Source organism: Pithys albifrons, chromosome Z (assembly GCF_047495875.1).
Source record: "Pithys albifrons albifrons isolate INPA30051 chromosome Z, PitAlb_v1, whole genome shotgun sequence".
Lineage (NCBI taxonomy): Eukaryota > Metazoa > Chordata > Aves > Passeriformes > Thamnophilidae > Pithys > Pithys albifrons.
This window is the reverse complement of record NC_092497.1, coordinates 23,481,648-23,496,905: the sequence shown is the minus strand read 5'-3', so window position 1 is coordinate 23,496,905 and position 15,258 is coordinate 23,481,648. Positions and strand designations below refer to the sequence as shown.

At 41.9% G+C, this 15,258-nt stretch overlaps 1 protein-coding gene across 2 annotated transcripts in view; it reads right to left on the bottom strand.

Annotated features, from left to right (window-relative positions):
* Positions 1-14,896, bottom strand: part of MAST4 (microtubule associated serine/threonine kinase family member 4) — a 301,151-nt gene extending 286,255 nt beyond the window's left edge. For both annotated transcript variants that reach the window (XM_071581454.1, XM_071581455.1), the window contains exon 1: positions 14,565-14,896. In XM_071581454.1, coding sequence (XP_071437555.1) covers positions 14,565-14,792 — 228 coding nt within the window. In that variant the 5' untranslated portion in view covers positions 14,793-14,896. The remainder of the gene's footprint in view (positions 1-14,564) is intronic.
* Positions 14,897-15,258: the final 362 nt, after the last annotated feature.

The following is a 15,258-nucleotide window of genomic DNA, read 5'->3' as shown; positions in this document are numbered from 1 at the left end:
ACAACAGGCAAACCCTCAACTTTTGTCATTAAAGACTTATTCTGGCAATCTTTCTTTATAAAGCTAAAAATACTGTCAAAAAAAGTTATAATTAATGCTATGTTCCCCTGCCACATACTCCTACTCTAAAGATACGTATAACATCCACCTTAGACAAATTCAACGATTTTTCAAAAGTATGTTAAAATAAAAAATAAAAATACTGATTTGATTTTTAAAGAACTCCCAACTGACCTCATTTACTAAGCTAACTATGTAGCAGAAAAGGAAGTTATACTTTTACCTAGACAAACCAACAGTCAGCAGTGAAGTTGCGGTAATAACTAGGAGATTGTGACAGATAATCAAATTTTTTAAAGCTCTCATTTATTCCACCTTATCCATAGTACTACTAGATCTTCTCCCTAAATAAAATAGAATAGTCTTACTTTTTCCCACATTAAAAGTGCATCTCACTTTGGAGATGCACCCAGTTCAAGGGTAACACTCTGTTATGAAATCTGTATCACTGTCACTGTTTACACTTAGTAGTTTTCAAATGCCAGACTTTTCTTCTTACAAGAGGATAACTGACAGACATACATACCTTGTAGTGCTACAGGAATAGCTGTTAGAAAGTCCCATACCTGAACCCACTTATGTTCAGCTCTACAGAACGCAGCAACAGCCGTACCCACTTCCCCATATACAGTCAGGGACTTGAAGGGTGGGGGGAGAAAGATAGAAAAACATTTTACAGGTACCTTAGGTGACTTTCTAAAAATACTGTTTCATAAAGAAATCGTGCACAGCTCTTTCCTAGAGGAGGCAGCAACATAACTATTGCAAACAACAAAACACTCCATGTTTCAATGGCAGTAATGGGATCATTCAGAAACCAACATCAACGGCCACTTCCAACAGCTCCACAGACAAGACATTGCCTTGTTTCAACTTTACTCCTCTTCATAAGATATGCAGATATTACCACAAGTTTGAAGTACTTTCTTGGCACTGTTATGTAGCAAGACCACTAGGCACATTCAGAGAAGAATTAAGTTTACAGCTGGGAAGCCAAGAGCCCAGCATTGGTTACAAAAGGTGAGGTTTGAAGTGTTAAATGCATTTAACTGTAAACCCATCAAGAGCTTATAGAGTTGCATTCAGGAAAGAAAAAAAAGTACACATATTTGCAAACTGAGCAGGGCTTCAGCTGCCAGCCTGTATCACCCGAAAGTGCATGGAACTACATCTACCTAAACGCATGTAACAACAGTTTTTCAGGCAATTTCCTTTTAGAGAGTTTTTGAATGCAATATATACATAAACCGTGGAGGCCTTGGCCAGCTGCCAGCCACTCACCCAGCCATTCCCTCACTCCCCTCCTCAACAAGACAGGGGAGAAAATAAGTTGGAGAAGTTCATGAGTCAAAATACAAAGAGATTCCTTACCAATTACCATCATAGACAAAGTAAGTTCAACTTGGGGGTAATTAATTTAATTTATTCCAAATTAAAAGACAGCTGGCTCATGAGAAACAAAGAGTAATTAAAAGCAACTCTTACCTTTTCTAAAGCTCAACTTCACTCCTTCATTTCCAACTCCTCTGCATTTTTCCACCCAAGCAGTGAAGGGAATTGGGAATGGCACTGGAGTTTTTCTGTAACAGCTCCTCTTTGCTACTCCTTTGTCCTCACACTTTCGCCCTGCTCATTACAGAGGGGACCTCTGCAGCCCACCGCTGCCACCACTTGGCCACCCATACCCAGTACCACTGCACTTTTTGAAGGGAAACCACAGCACCTGAGAAGGAGGACTTCATGTCCTTACTGAAGCTCACTGAATACAATGGATTTATGCTGGAGTTCATGAGCCCCAAATGTGTATTCCAGCTTTAGAGAGACAACGAAGACAGACAGCTTGCCATTTTGCCAGGCAAGAAAGATTTTTATTTTTATTTACAGGCACATACAGCAAATCATGCCTGCAGCCATCAAGATCAAACTCTGCAAAGACACTCCTTCAGTCACTAACAGCACAGGACAGGAAAGCAGAAAGGAAAAAAAGAACTTTGATTTCAGCAAGATCCTAGGAAGCCTCAAAAATAGCAGCATTACATCTATGTCTAACCAAGAGTCAAGCAATGAAGTCTCAACTCACCTATGTTACCTCCATCCAACACTGGCTTTACCTCATGCCATTTTACATGACTTTACATTTTGTGTCCCCTTAACCACAAAGAAACAAGTAACAACCAATAAGCAAGAACACTTAAGCATGCATGACAAGCACAATAAAATAAACCAGACTGATAGTTTTGATAAAGTCTCATTGTAAAAGGTCTCCAAGTACTTTAGTGGTTAATTGTACAGTGCTGAGCTACAAATCCAAACACTCAGGAGCTGTGCCGAAGCAATCAGCAATGTATAGGACATCACTCAAACCTCAGAAGGCCTTCTACTACATTTTGTGCAAATGCAGTCACCAGAATTATTTTAAATGCTATGTCTGTAGCATAAAACTTCTAAGTCATTTCCCCCTTACTGCCACTTTTACTTCCATTATTTGGATCTCTAAGGTGTATGTTTATGCTTAATAAAAATCTTGCAGGAAGAGAAGAGTTATAATCATCCAGCACTAATGGAAATGAATACAGCGATATCATACATTTTTATGTACAAGATCTATCAATATATGCTCTGTAATAACAAAAACAACAAAGCTTATTCTGAAGGTTTCTAGTATATAAGAATCATTAAGCCACTGAAGACCAAGTATCTCCTACACGCATGCACTAGAACTGTGTGGTTTCAGCAGTTCTCAAATCTTAGGATCTAGCTTTACAACTACAGTAAACAAACATATATTGTTATGGGAATGTCTTTTGCCCACAGGTTTATTGAAGCAGCTTAACTGGCTTTACTTGGATACTATCTGAACAAGCAGAGACATTGTGCGGTTATCTACACCAAACTGCAGGAGGCATCTGTTAACAGTACCATCAGAGGTGAAAACAGACCAAGCCATTCTACCTGTCCAAACCCACTAAAGTACAGAGAAGACTATGTATTTTTCCATGTTTGTTTATGTACTTAAAGCATCTTTAAGGATTAAAATAATTTATAGTAGTATTGCTTTCTTTCCTAGGAGATGGGTAAATCTATTTAAAAGCAACTTTACCTAAACATAGGGAAGAAGTTTCCAAAGCCAACCCCATGTAGGAAGAAAGTCCCTATTCAAAAAAATTAATGCAGACAGAAACTTAGGCAAGACATTAGGAGGTGGATTACCAAACTCAAATCTAAACAGAAGGGATTAACACACCAGCCAACTATTAATTCTCTCATCAAAGCACATTACCTCAACAATAACCAATGAGGACAGAGGCAGCAACAACGAATGAAAAACACCACACCCAGTCAGAAATTTCAACTGAAATTATTTGGTGTTTACAGTGTAACCAGAGCTGAAAGGGCAGCTCTTGCAAACACATTCAATTTAAGCTTATGCAGAAAAAAGTGTCAATTAATCAACTGCTGCCCGAAGCACAATATTTATTAGAAAAACTTGGCCAGACATCAACCACAAACTTCAGGTGGCTAAACAAGGCTGATCCAGGTGCAACACTACCAATAGCCAAGTCACCGAGGCACCAGCTTCTAACAATCTCTCAGGCTTATCCAGCTCCTGTACAACCAGCAGTATATCAGGTCACCAGCCCTTCGGATCCGGCTAGCGTTGATCTGAAGTCATTTGCTCCAAAACACATACAGTGTTAACGCTGTCCTCAACATTTCTCACACCTCAAATTCATTCCCCTTGCTTAGTGGTACTTCCTTATGTAAGCAAGGTTCTTTCTGTTTCCTCATTTGCTTTATAGGAACAAGATTTCTGCAAAAAATCTATCACCATGTAAGGCTCATTAGACAACTATAAGATCCTTTTTCCAGAAGCTGTACCCATGAAGTTTTAGTGTCAAAATAACTTTTCTGCAACACAATCCATTAAAGCTGTCAAAAGGAAAGAATTAAAGGAAAGGCATTAGTAACAAGTAGATCACTAGCATTAAAATATTTTTTTACAATAGCAGCAGGGAGTTTCATTTGTTTTAAAGAAAATAAAAAAACATGGAAGATTTCATTAACTGCAACCAGATATAGGCAAGACCCTAGTACACTCCCAACTTGTCCTGGATTAAAGCCTAGGTCCTCAAAAATGTTTAGTTTGCTAATTCCAATTCTGTCTGTCTTCCACTGACAGATCTATGACTTATTATATTTGTCATCTGCAGTTTCTGCAATTCACTTTTTCTTAATTAAATTGCCATGTCAAAAAAACATACTATTTATGAGAGTCTTATTGTGAAAGCACAGCTGGAATGAAGGTGCTTTAGCTCCTACTGCTATAAAACCTGTCTCTACCTGCTTGTAAGTCACCAGGGCATGTGTAAGTGCAAAGCTATTCGTCTGTTGTGCACAAGGTACAATGCCACGGTTTCTGGCACAGCTGCTCTCTTGGGCAGCACTCAGGTGAGGTAATGCAGGGCTGTAACAGCAGGGTTTGCACCTCCCTGCTGTTTGAGTGCCTACAACATACCGAAGTTCCTATGTATTTTTCCTCACTCTCAAAGAAGCTTACACCTAAAGCACCTGATGGTGTGCCTTTTAAGTTTTTGCATATTTTTAACATATTACTTTCTTCAGTTTGTGTCCAGCCATCCTGTTAACAAGTAACAGAAGCATAAAGTTTATTGAACAATATGGAGAATGTTTTCCCCTAGCGCATCTCACTGCACCTTAACCTAATCTCTCTCTTCATCCTTCTCTCCTCATATCTTTACCCTACTGTATTGTAGGACCACTACTGTCTTAATGTAACTTTTAAAGTTTCAGCTGCTTCAATCATCAGTCACTAGTTATCACCTCCGATGAGAGCTTAAAACTATGCTTGCTGAGTTTGGGCAGTCCACAAAAGCACTTCTCAGAAGGGAAGGTAATACTCAGCATAGTGACAGTATTGTAAATCACTGTGGATATCAGAGGAGCTGTTGACTCCCTGGAAGGCAGGGAGGCCCTGAAGAGACCTGGACAAATCAGAGGGCTGGGCAATCACCAACCATATGAAGTTAAACAAGGGAAAGTGCTGGATTCTGCACCTGGGATGGGGGAAGCACTGACTGTACAGACTGGGGTATGAGAGGCTGGGAAGCAGTGCCATGTAAAGGGACCTGGGTGGTCCTGGGGGACGGCAAGTTGAATCTGAGTCAGCAGTGACCTGGCAGCCAGGAGGGCCAGCCGTGTCTGGGGGGACATCAGGTACAGCATCACCAGCTGGTCAAGGAGGGGATTTTCCCGCTCTACTCTGCACTTGGGCTGCCTCACCTTGAACATTGTGTGTGGTTTTGGGTGCAATATAAGATATGAAGCTCTTAGAGAGTGTCCAAAGGAGGGCAGTAAAGATGGTGAAGGTCCTTGAGGGGAAGCTGTATGAGGAGCAGCTGAGGGCACTTGGTCTGGTCAGCCTGGAGAAGAAACTGAAGGGAGACTTCATTGCAGTTGTAACTTTCTCATGAAGGGAAGAGGAGGGGCAGGCACTGATCTCTTCCGTGTGGTGACCAGTGACAGGACCTGAGGGAATGGCATGAAGTTGTGTCATGGAAGGCCTAGGTTGGATATTAGGAAGAGGTTTTTTCACCCAGAGGGTGGCTGGGCACTGGAACAGGATCCCCAAGGCAGTGGTCACAGCACCAAGCCTGACAGAGTTCAAGTAGCATTTGGACAATACTCTCAGGCACATGGTGTGACTCTTGGGAATGATCCTGTGCAGGACCAGGAACTGGACTCGATGGTCTTCGGAGGTCCCCTCCAACTCAGCATATTCTGTGATTCTGTGATATTCTTTAATTCATGTTGTCTTTCATGGAACCATAGAATCATTGTAGTCGGAAAAGACCTTTAAGATCGTCAAGTCCAACCATTAACCCAGCCTGTCAAGTGTACCACTAAACCACATCCCTAAGTACTACATCTACACATTTTTTAAATAGCTCTATGCAACTACCTTAACACATAGTGAATGCAGGTAAATATACATCCCCTCTGCATAATTCAGCAACACTAAGCCCACATCATAATTCCAATACACGGTCTGTAGTTGAGTAAACTCGAGAACTCAGTTAAACTCAAGAAAGCCAATAACTGTCACTGCTCCTCAATGATGAGTAAGTCACATGCCCAAGGTAACCTCCTTGCTGCTTAACTGTAATCAGCCTGTAACTTAGAACCACATTTTCTAAATGTATGTACAGTCAATTCATTATGCAGTATTCTGCTTGTTGCAGAGCTGCTCCAAAGAAATCATTGACATCTTTAACTTTGGAATATGTCCTTCACGGGGGTAATATGTTAACACCACCAGTATTTGGACAAATGGGAAGGGGAAGAAACCACTTATAACAAGTTAAAACACATCCAGAAGCTTTACAACAGCCCATCTACTCATCATAACTATACAGACCCAATTGAGCTAAAAGACTTCACTGTGACCTTTTGTAAACAATCTATTGTTAGCTAGTCCATAATAAAACATATCAATTAATATAACAATTTGCCCTGCCCTTCCCTGTCCTGTACTAGGTACAAAACCTGAAACATAGCAGGAAAGTCACCTGAGACATTTTTGTTATATGGCCTGAATAACAGCTTTACAATGATAGCATCCACTGAGCCATAGCTATAGCATTATTACACTCTAGTAAAAGTTTTCTGAGGTAACAATGAAAATCAAATTAGCAGTTTAGTGCAGCAGTTCATCTGCTCCACTCACCCCCAGCTCTCCTCCTCAGGTTTGCATGGCTATTAAAAACAATGGGATCATTAACAGTCCAGGTGCAATTAATTATACAGTCCCACTAGCATGGCAGTATGGCCACACAAAGGAAGTCTGTCGCTCAGGATACAAGCACAGCCCTCTAGAATTAAAAATATATAAATATAAAAAGAAAATGCTGAGATACACACAGTTGTTACAATAAAACACTGTAGAATGTGTCTAATACAGATGTTTCTATGGCAGGCAACAGTGCATTCCTCTTTCCTGGCTACACAAGTTGCCATGCTATACGCAGTTATTTTAATACACACATAGTAATTTTGGAATATGTTTTTTGCAGTTTGCATGTGGTTGTTTGGGGTTTTTTTGCTTCTCCTGAAAGTCACTTCCAGAGCTGTTTGATCTGAAAAGCAGAAAAAAACCTTCTTCTTTTTCTACTTCAAGAATGTACATGTTATTGGTTAAGAAAAAAATCTTGCATTCATCCTCAGTTGTCACTTGAAATTTAAGGTATTCAGTAAAGAAACCTGTGGCAAGGAAAACCAGGGTGTTTATACAGCTAAATGCTTGAGCTTTAACCCTTGATACATTTGTAGTTCACTTCAAAACAACACAAATTCATCAGCTTAGTTTCATTTGTACAGGAGCGCAAGGTATTCATTCCACTGTTCCCCAGCTGGAGCTGGACAATCTTTCATCTGGAAAGTTCGACAAGAGCATCCATTTCAGATAAGAAGTAAAACTTCACTTGGCTCTGTAAACCAAAAGGTAAACTAGGTTCATGCCTAGATTTCAAAGCATAGCTCATTTGCCACCACCTTCCCCTGTTTCTCATCTTTTCAGCTACCTTGCCCTCGAAATACCTTTTTTTTGCTGCCCTTCTATCACAGCAAAAAGAGCCACTAGCATTTTATGACTTTAAGCACCAGTCTCTCGTAAGTCATATATCTTAAAACCCAATACCACCCAACTAGTAAAACGTTTAGAAATAATTTACACCTGCAAGAGAAGAATTGAAAAAACCCCCAACACAAATCTGAAGGCTGAAGCAACATATGATAAAAATGGGGAGTAGGGGTTGTGTGCCTGACTGCAGAATATTTCAAGCTCACATCACTGTTTTTAAAGGTGCCTAGCAATGGCACAGTACTGCTGGTGACACAATCACATTGAGAAGCTCCCAACACAAGCTAGAATGCTGCTGAGCTTGGTACCATATCAATTAAGAAAACAGAACTAAACAAAATCAAACAATAAAGTCCCATCACCCAACCAGAAACAAAACAAAAAAAAATAATCTTCATCCTTTCCTCCTTTACTTATCAAGCTGATAAAAGACTGGTATTTGTCTTAAGACAAAGCCCAAAGAGGTCAGTTTCCAATCCAGCAGCAGAATAGAAAGACCTTGTGTTACCAAAGTTCTTAGAGGCATCTGATTTGTCATAATGGGCATGAGACAAAACCTTCAGCCTGCTGTCAGAACAATTTTGCTTCAGAAAGGTGTAATAGAAAACTTTAAGGACTCAATTCACATTGCTAATCTTCTCAGAGTCATCTAGGCCCATTTCCTAAGTCCTCCAATTCTGCATTTCAGATTTTTGCCTCTAAAAAAAGGATAACTTATCTTTTTCTCATGCCTTGTACAGAGGAGAACTGCTGGTTAATATCAGCCAGCTCGCTGCAACACAAACTGCAAGATCAGAAACCAAGTATTTGATAGGTATTTATGATTCAATATAGCCATCTTTGAGCACAGTTGTGTTTTCAGAGTGGAGGAGAGAATGTATAATTTTCAACAAAACCAAGATGCAAGTTTCCCTTTTACAGGAAATGTTGCCATAAAAGGCTACCTAGCTGCTCAGTGTGCTAGCTCAAGGATCTTCATTGTCTTATCCCTCTGTGTAAACTCAATTTTACGGGAGCTGTTACTGCTAACAAAGCAGCCCATCATACAGAACTTCCTCACAGTACAAGAGTAACTCCACATTGTTATGTTTACCAACATTCAGTTCAAAGCAGCTTATATCTGGCCCAAACACTGTCAAAGGCAGCAGACTACACTGGACTTAGGCTCTACATCTACAGAGTTGCAGCTTTGCAGGAGAGATGTTTCTTTACATTTCATTGACTAAGGGATCCTGAAGATAAGCCTCAGGACTGTCATCCAGTTTGTAAAGCCTAAAAGGCACAAAAGGGCCCCTCAGCCATTTTTGCAAATCCGTTCAGATTTTGAAGACTTTATTATCAGGTCCTCAACCACCTCTCTCCAGAAGGATTTTAGTATCTAAATAGCTCTGGTACATAAAACTACATATGCAACTCAATGTATGACTCCACTTCTTCAGGTCTCACTTATTCCAAGTGAGAAAAAAGACAGATGCTCTGGTTATAGGCTTATTAATACCCACCCAATTTCTGAAAAGGAAATCTCGAGAGCTGCAAACAGTACTACTGAACAGATAATCTCAAACCTCAGGCAACAGCACATGGCTGTACTAGATTAAGACCTCAACCATGTGTCTCTTCATGTCGCAGAGTATTTCTGAGATAATAAGGGTACATATTAGCATGCACCTTTAAAGATCTATTCTAGCAACTGGGCTTTTCATCTCTATGTAGCTCTGTCATAGAGGTATGCTACAACAGTGAAGAATCCATCACTGTCAGAGACAAGAAGGTCTGCAACAACTACAAGAAAAATCTATGGTATCTCCCACACAGTCCAAAGCATGTCCCATGGCTACTTCTACAGCAGGAGAGGCAGGAAGGGAAAGAGGTAACAGAAACATTACTCATAGTTAGGTCATAGTGACATTTTGGCAGAACTGCCACCATCTTCATTACTCAGAGACTGCCATCACTCCACTCTGTTTACTTTATCCCAAAGTATTTTGATTTCCACCCCTCTCCCAAACTACACTACCGTTCTGTTTAGGTGAAGATGTGGCAGACGATCTGTAATGTTGGAGGGAGAGCAGCACTCTATCGGACATACTTTTATGGACAAATGTGTGAAAGAGCAGCTTCTAGAGCAATGCACTCTTTAACACCATCTTCACATTGCTATGAATACTTTCATATGAAAATCTTAGCTTCCCAGTAATTAATTCTCACCATACAGTTCTTCTGAAGCTGTAACAGATTGCAACATGAACAGCAAGAAGGCAGATTCAGAAGAAGAGTTAGCCACAACAGAGAAAGCTTTTGTCCTTCTCCCTCTGTGCAGTGAGATATCTTTTTTAATACATGATATACACCATCTAGACAGTAGGAGAAAATGTACTGTAATCAACTTCAACGGTCAATGGACATTTTTCATGAGAAATCTTATCATGTTGCACAACATCCCAACTCTTACAAACATGAACAGTCACTTCATTGCCAAACGTTTAATTTACAGAGCAAGAAATGAAATTATTTGAGAACAAAATACCATGGTCTCCCCGCCCCGCACCTTTGGGGGTCATTTTGTTTGAGAGGTTTTATCAAGGATCTAAAATAATAAAATAATATGCTTATTCAGAAGACACAGGCAGCTTTAGGAACTCCTGGATCCATTTCAGACCAATATAGATGCACTATATGGCAAAGTATTATTCCCTCTGAAAGAATTCTGATCCTTCCCAGCTTCTTACTCTGCTCTGGTAAGCAATGTGTAGTTACTGTGACAAGGTTTGTAAAAAGGTGAGCTCTCAGTAGATCAGTTGACTCAGATGGAAAAGACAGACAACTCCAAGACATACGATTTAACCTTCAGATCCTTGAGATTATTGATGTAGGCAAGGAATCCATAGGTTGTCTTCAACCCCTTTTTAAGAAACAAGGTTAAACCAAATGGGTGTTCACCTACACTGTAAAGCACTGAATAAATTTGGAAGCCACCATCAAAAAAAGTATACCCCACACTTTTTGGAAGGCTGTATAACATTTTGAATGAGAGAAACTAAAGCAGCCAATGACATTTGACAACATTTGCCTCAGTAAATTTCGTAAAACATGTTTCCTGTTCAGTTACTTTTTTGCCAAAACGAAAACCAGTGTAGAAAAGATAGTAACACAGCGGAAAGAAATATGGCGAAAACCTCGGAGGGGGAGGCGGTGGGGTTGCATTTATCCCTGTCCCTATAATGCCAGTCAGGTATTGACTACCACAGACAGCAAAATCAGACTGATTACAAAGGAAAACATACTGTTGCCTAGCCTCAATTCCTCCCTTGACAGTCTCGGAAGCATTCTTTCCCATGAAGAAAATTCTGAAGAGAATATGGAGTAATTAAAAAATCTAAACAACCCTACTGTATTAGGAAGATGGTGACTCTTCATTGATGTATCATTTGCCTTGAGTGCCTTTCACCATGAAATCCCATCCTGCCTACTCTGTCAGCACTTAACCACTAACCTCAGAAGAACATAAGCAAATAACTTGCTTGAATCCACAGTACTTTAACGTACAATGTTCCAGAAGCAAAGCATTTCTCAAATGAAGTTAATGTTAAAGCCATATTAAATTCTCATGTGTCTAACATCTCAGAGTAAGACAGCAAAAACACTTCAGCAACTGACAGTCATAATCTTGTAAACTATTTCTCCTTGCTTTTATGAAATGAGACTGTTTTTCTTCAATTATTCTGTTGGGGTTTTTTTCAAGGTGTAGTTTATGCAACAGTAGGATGAAGTAATGACAATAGGGAAGAAAAAAAAAAGTCATGTACTTTCTCTTCCTACCACTCCCTTCGCAGTTTGCCTTCAGGAATTAACTCTTTCAGACATGATACTCAGAAGAGGAGTGAACATGCTTTCACTTCTACAGTTTAATTTCCAACCATAAGAGAAACTGACCTACTCTAAATACTAGAATCAAGTTTCCTTCATCGAGCTGCAGAGATGAACCATTCTTTTTGGTAGAGGAGAAATGTTCACATCATTCTTCAGAAAAAGACATAAAACTCTTAATGGACCACAAACTGTAAATTAGCAGTCTGGGCTACATAAAAAACAGCACTGCTTGAGAGACTTCTGAAATAATCTTTCTATCCTACCATATCTGGCAAGGCCTAAATCTGAGTATGACATCCTCCTTTTTACATCATGCTTCAAGACAGATGTGACCAGATGAAAAGAGTCCACAGGACAGCAATGAGCACAGATGTCTGGAAACACACTCTACAGGGCAAGATGAAAGCTACTGGGGTTGTTTAGTCTAAAGAAGGAGTCCAAGAGGAGACAAAAGTCAGAGTTGTCAAGTGTGTTGTATACAATGTCACAGAAGAATAACTCTACTGAAATAGCTCACAAAATAGTAATGTGTATGGGAAATTATGCATGATTCTAACTACCTACCTATTTAGTTTGAAAATATTTTATATGTCATTGTTGTGAAGAATTTTCTGACAGCTAAAGTAGCAATAGAGGTAGCAGGACAAGCTGTTTCACTGCTGTCTGAAGGATACTGAACAGCTGTGACAACAGATTCAATTCTGCTATGTTGGCAACAGGAACAAGGACAGGGCAAGAGGAGAAATGAAACTTGCAAGTGCAGGATCAAGAACTGGGGATCCATAAAACTAAAAGAACACAGTAACAGAACACTGCAGTGAACATCAACATTTTCATTATCTCAGAGGACCTATTTAGTTGTGTTATGATATATTAGGTGTTAAATAATATATATATATATATATATATTAAATTATATAAATATATCATTTATTGTGTTAGATGTCAATGTGAAATCTTCAAGCACTTCTTTCAATGTTATACCTTCAGCAGGGGACACATAAAGAAAGCCTAAAATCATCTCTACATACATCTTGGACTTTGTCTTTCTCCACTACCCTTAAAGGTTTCAATGTGAATAGATGCTCTCTTGGTTTTAAATTAATATGCATTCATTTATTTCTGCACTCTAATACATTGCAGTGTCCTTGCACAAAAGGATTATTACACAGGGGTATTTGTCAGGTGGTTCTGCATGTAGGCAGAAATTTAGCTGCAAGCACTGACTACATCAAAATGGAAGGATGGGCAAAATCAAAACACAAAAATAGCACAGAAAAAAAAAGTCTGGTTTCAGGTAATGAAGGAATCAGTAGAAGGCAATAAAGGGGAGTGAATAAGGTTGCATATTCTAAGCAAACTTTCCCACTATATTAGCATGAGTTTATGCTGCTATCTTCTACCACTGTTAACTGCAGGTGAAGTACCAGATTGCCCACACAGAATTTCCAAATTCCAGTTAACTCCAAGTTGAGTTATTTTGGGGCTTACCACCTCCATACCATCAACTGAAAAGATGCCTGTAATTCGTCTCCAAAGCAGACACAGAAATAAACGGTCTTTACCAGAAGCTCACTGGTTTGCCAGTGGCTCTGAGTTCAGCTAAGTGAACAGACAGACTTTGCTTATTTCTACATGGTATTTTGCAGGCTTTCCAACTGAGCACCAAACCATCTAGACACCACACAGCTGTGGTAAGCACAGCCCCAAGTCCATACGCACCAGACCTGCCAAGAAGCAGGATATATTAATTACCTAACACTGTGGTCCATGCTAATAGCAGTTACAGAGCTCCTGCTCAGTTTAGTGAATAAAGCAAGTTAACATACATATATAATATGTAAAACATTATGTGGATTTATCCACATTCATTCTACTTCTATCATAAACACACTTCACTGTAAATGCATTCCACTTTTTGTGGGCTAACGTAGTTGAAAGGAAGGAACCTGGTCCAAGTTTGAGTATTTAAGAAAAAAAAAAAAGGAGGGGGGGGAAGACAGTTATATTTAGTTCCAACTCACCATGGTGTCCTACAGTTGTATCAATTTAACCGAGGAGGCGTCGGGGAACGAGAGGAAAACAGGAGCTACACAGCCAGCCATTACTGCAGAGGGAAACATTCCTGACAGCCACAGCTTAACTAGTTGAAAATAACTTCAACCAGCTTAATAGATATTCCCTTAGAAACTCAAGGTTTTCCGAAAAAGCCTTTGCTCATCTAGCCACATAAAGACACAGAATAAACACCACCTAAGAGCAAATTAAAAAGTTGATGACAACAAAAGGCACAAGTAAGGCACACGATACACTGTACAGAAGAGAAGTAAAGCGGCAATCAAAACAATGCATATGGCTGGGGGTCACAGCACGAAATAGCTTTAAGAAGTGTGAATCATGCAACAATAAATATCACAATACAAAAATAAGTCTCAGACACAAAAGGGTCACTTCAGTGTAATACATTGAGAGGTTTGTTTCGTTTTAAGAGTGCTGTTAGAGCAAGATCAGAAGCGGAGGGAACAACACGCGTATCCGCGTATCATGCTACATATCTATCACCCACTGATCTCCTCCATAATCTAAAGCCTGTCATCAGCTCTCACAAGAGGATTTCTGTAGTTTAGGGGCTTTGCCCATCACTTCCTTCAGACATTGATGAGTTTGCTTTGGAGCAACGCTATCCAAAGGTGACACGCTACAAAGAAAGAAAAAAAGAAAGAAAGAAGCTTCCCTAAAACAAAACCAAAACACCCTCTCCATACAAAAACCCTCAACTCCTTATATCGTCAGTCAAAAAGGACGAGAGCCGGCGGAACAGACCCAGAAACGCTCCGTGTTTGGCAGGGGAGACTCGGACGCCAGGGCGGTGCGCCCCGGCGGGGCCAACGCCGCTGCCCGCCCGGGGGGCTCCGCCACCTCGCTCCGCTGTGCTCCGAGGCGGAGAAGCAGCAGCCGCCGCCCCGGCCCCGCGCACCTCCTCATCCCGCTCCTCCAGCAAGGCGCCGTCCTCCGCCCGCCCAACGGGGCTCCCCCGCTCCGCCGCAGCCGTCGCCCCGCCGGGGGCCGTTGCCACCCCGCAGCCGCCGCCGGGCTCTCCCTCCTCGGAGACAGTTTCCGAGCCAGAGGAGGAGTCGGAGCAAGAGGAGCCGACGTGGCCGGTCCCCCGCGCCCGCTCCGAAGCCGCCGAAACTTTCTCCGCCATGCCGTGGGCTCAGCGCCGCGCCGCCCGCATGCCCCGCCGCCAGCAGGCGCGGCCCCGGCAGCGGCAGCGCGCTCCGGACCGGGCCAGCACCAGCACCCGCACCAGCACAGCGCTCCGGGCAGCGGGCGGTGCCTGCAGGCGGGCGGGGCGGGCCGGGCCGGGCGGAGCCAACGGCGCGGAGGGCGGGACCGGCGCGGTGGAGCGCAGCGGGAGGACGGCAGGTAGCGGGGCTGCCCATACGCGGCAAGCCGGATGAGGGGACGGGGCGCTCCTGCCGCTGCCCCTCGCCGCGAAAGGAGGCGGGAGAGAGGCGCAGAGGCGCGGCGGCTTCCGAGCCCGGGGGCGGAGGAGCTGTCGGTCCCCCAGGCTGGCCGGGAGCGCCTCGGCGGGGCCACAGCGAGCCGCCCTCCGCGGCCGGGCGATGGCACGGGTTTGAGCAGCGGCAGGGTATTGCACGTCACGTCAG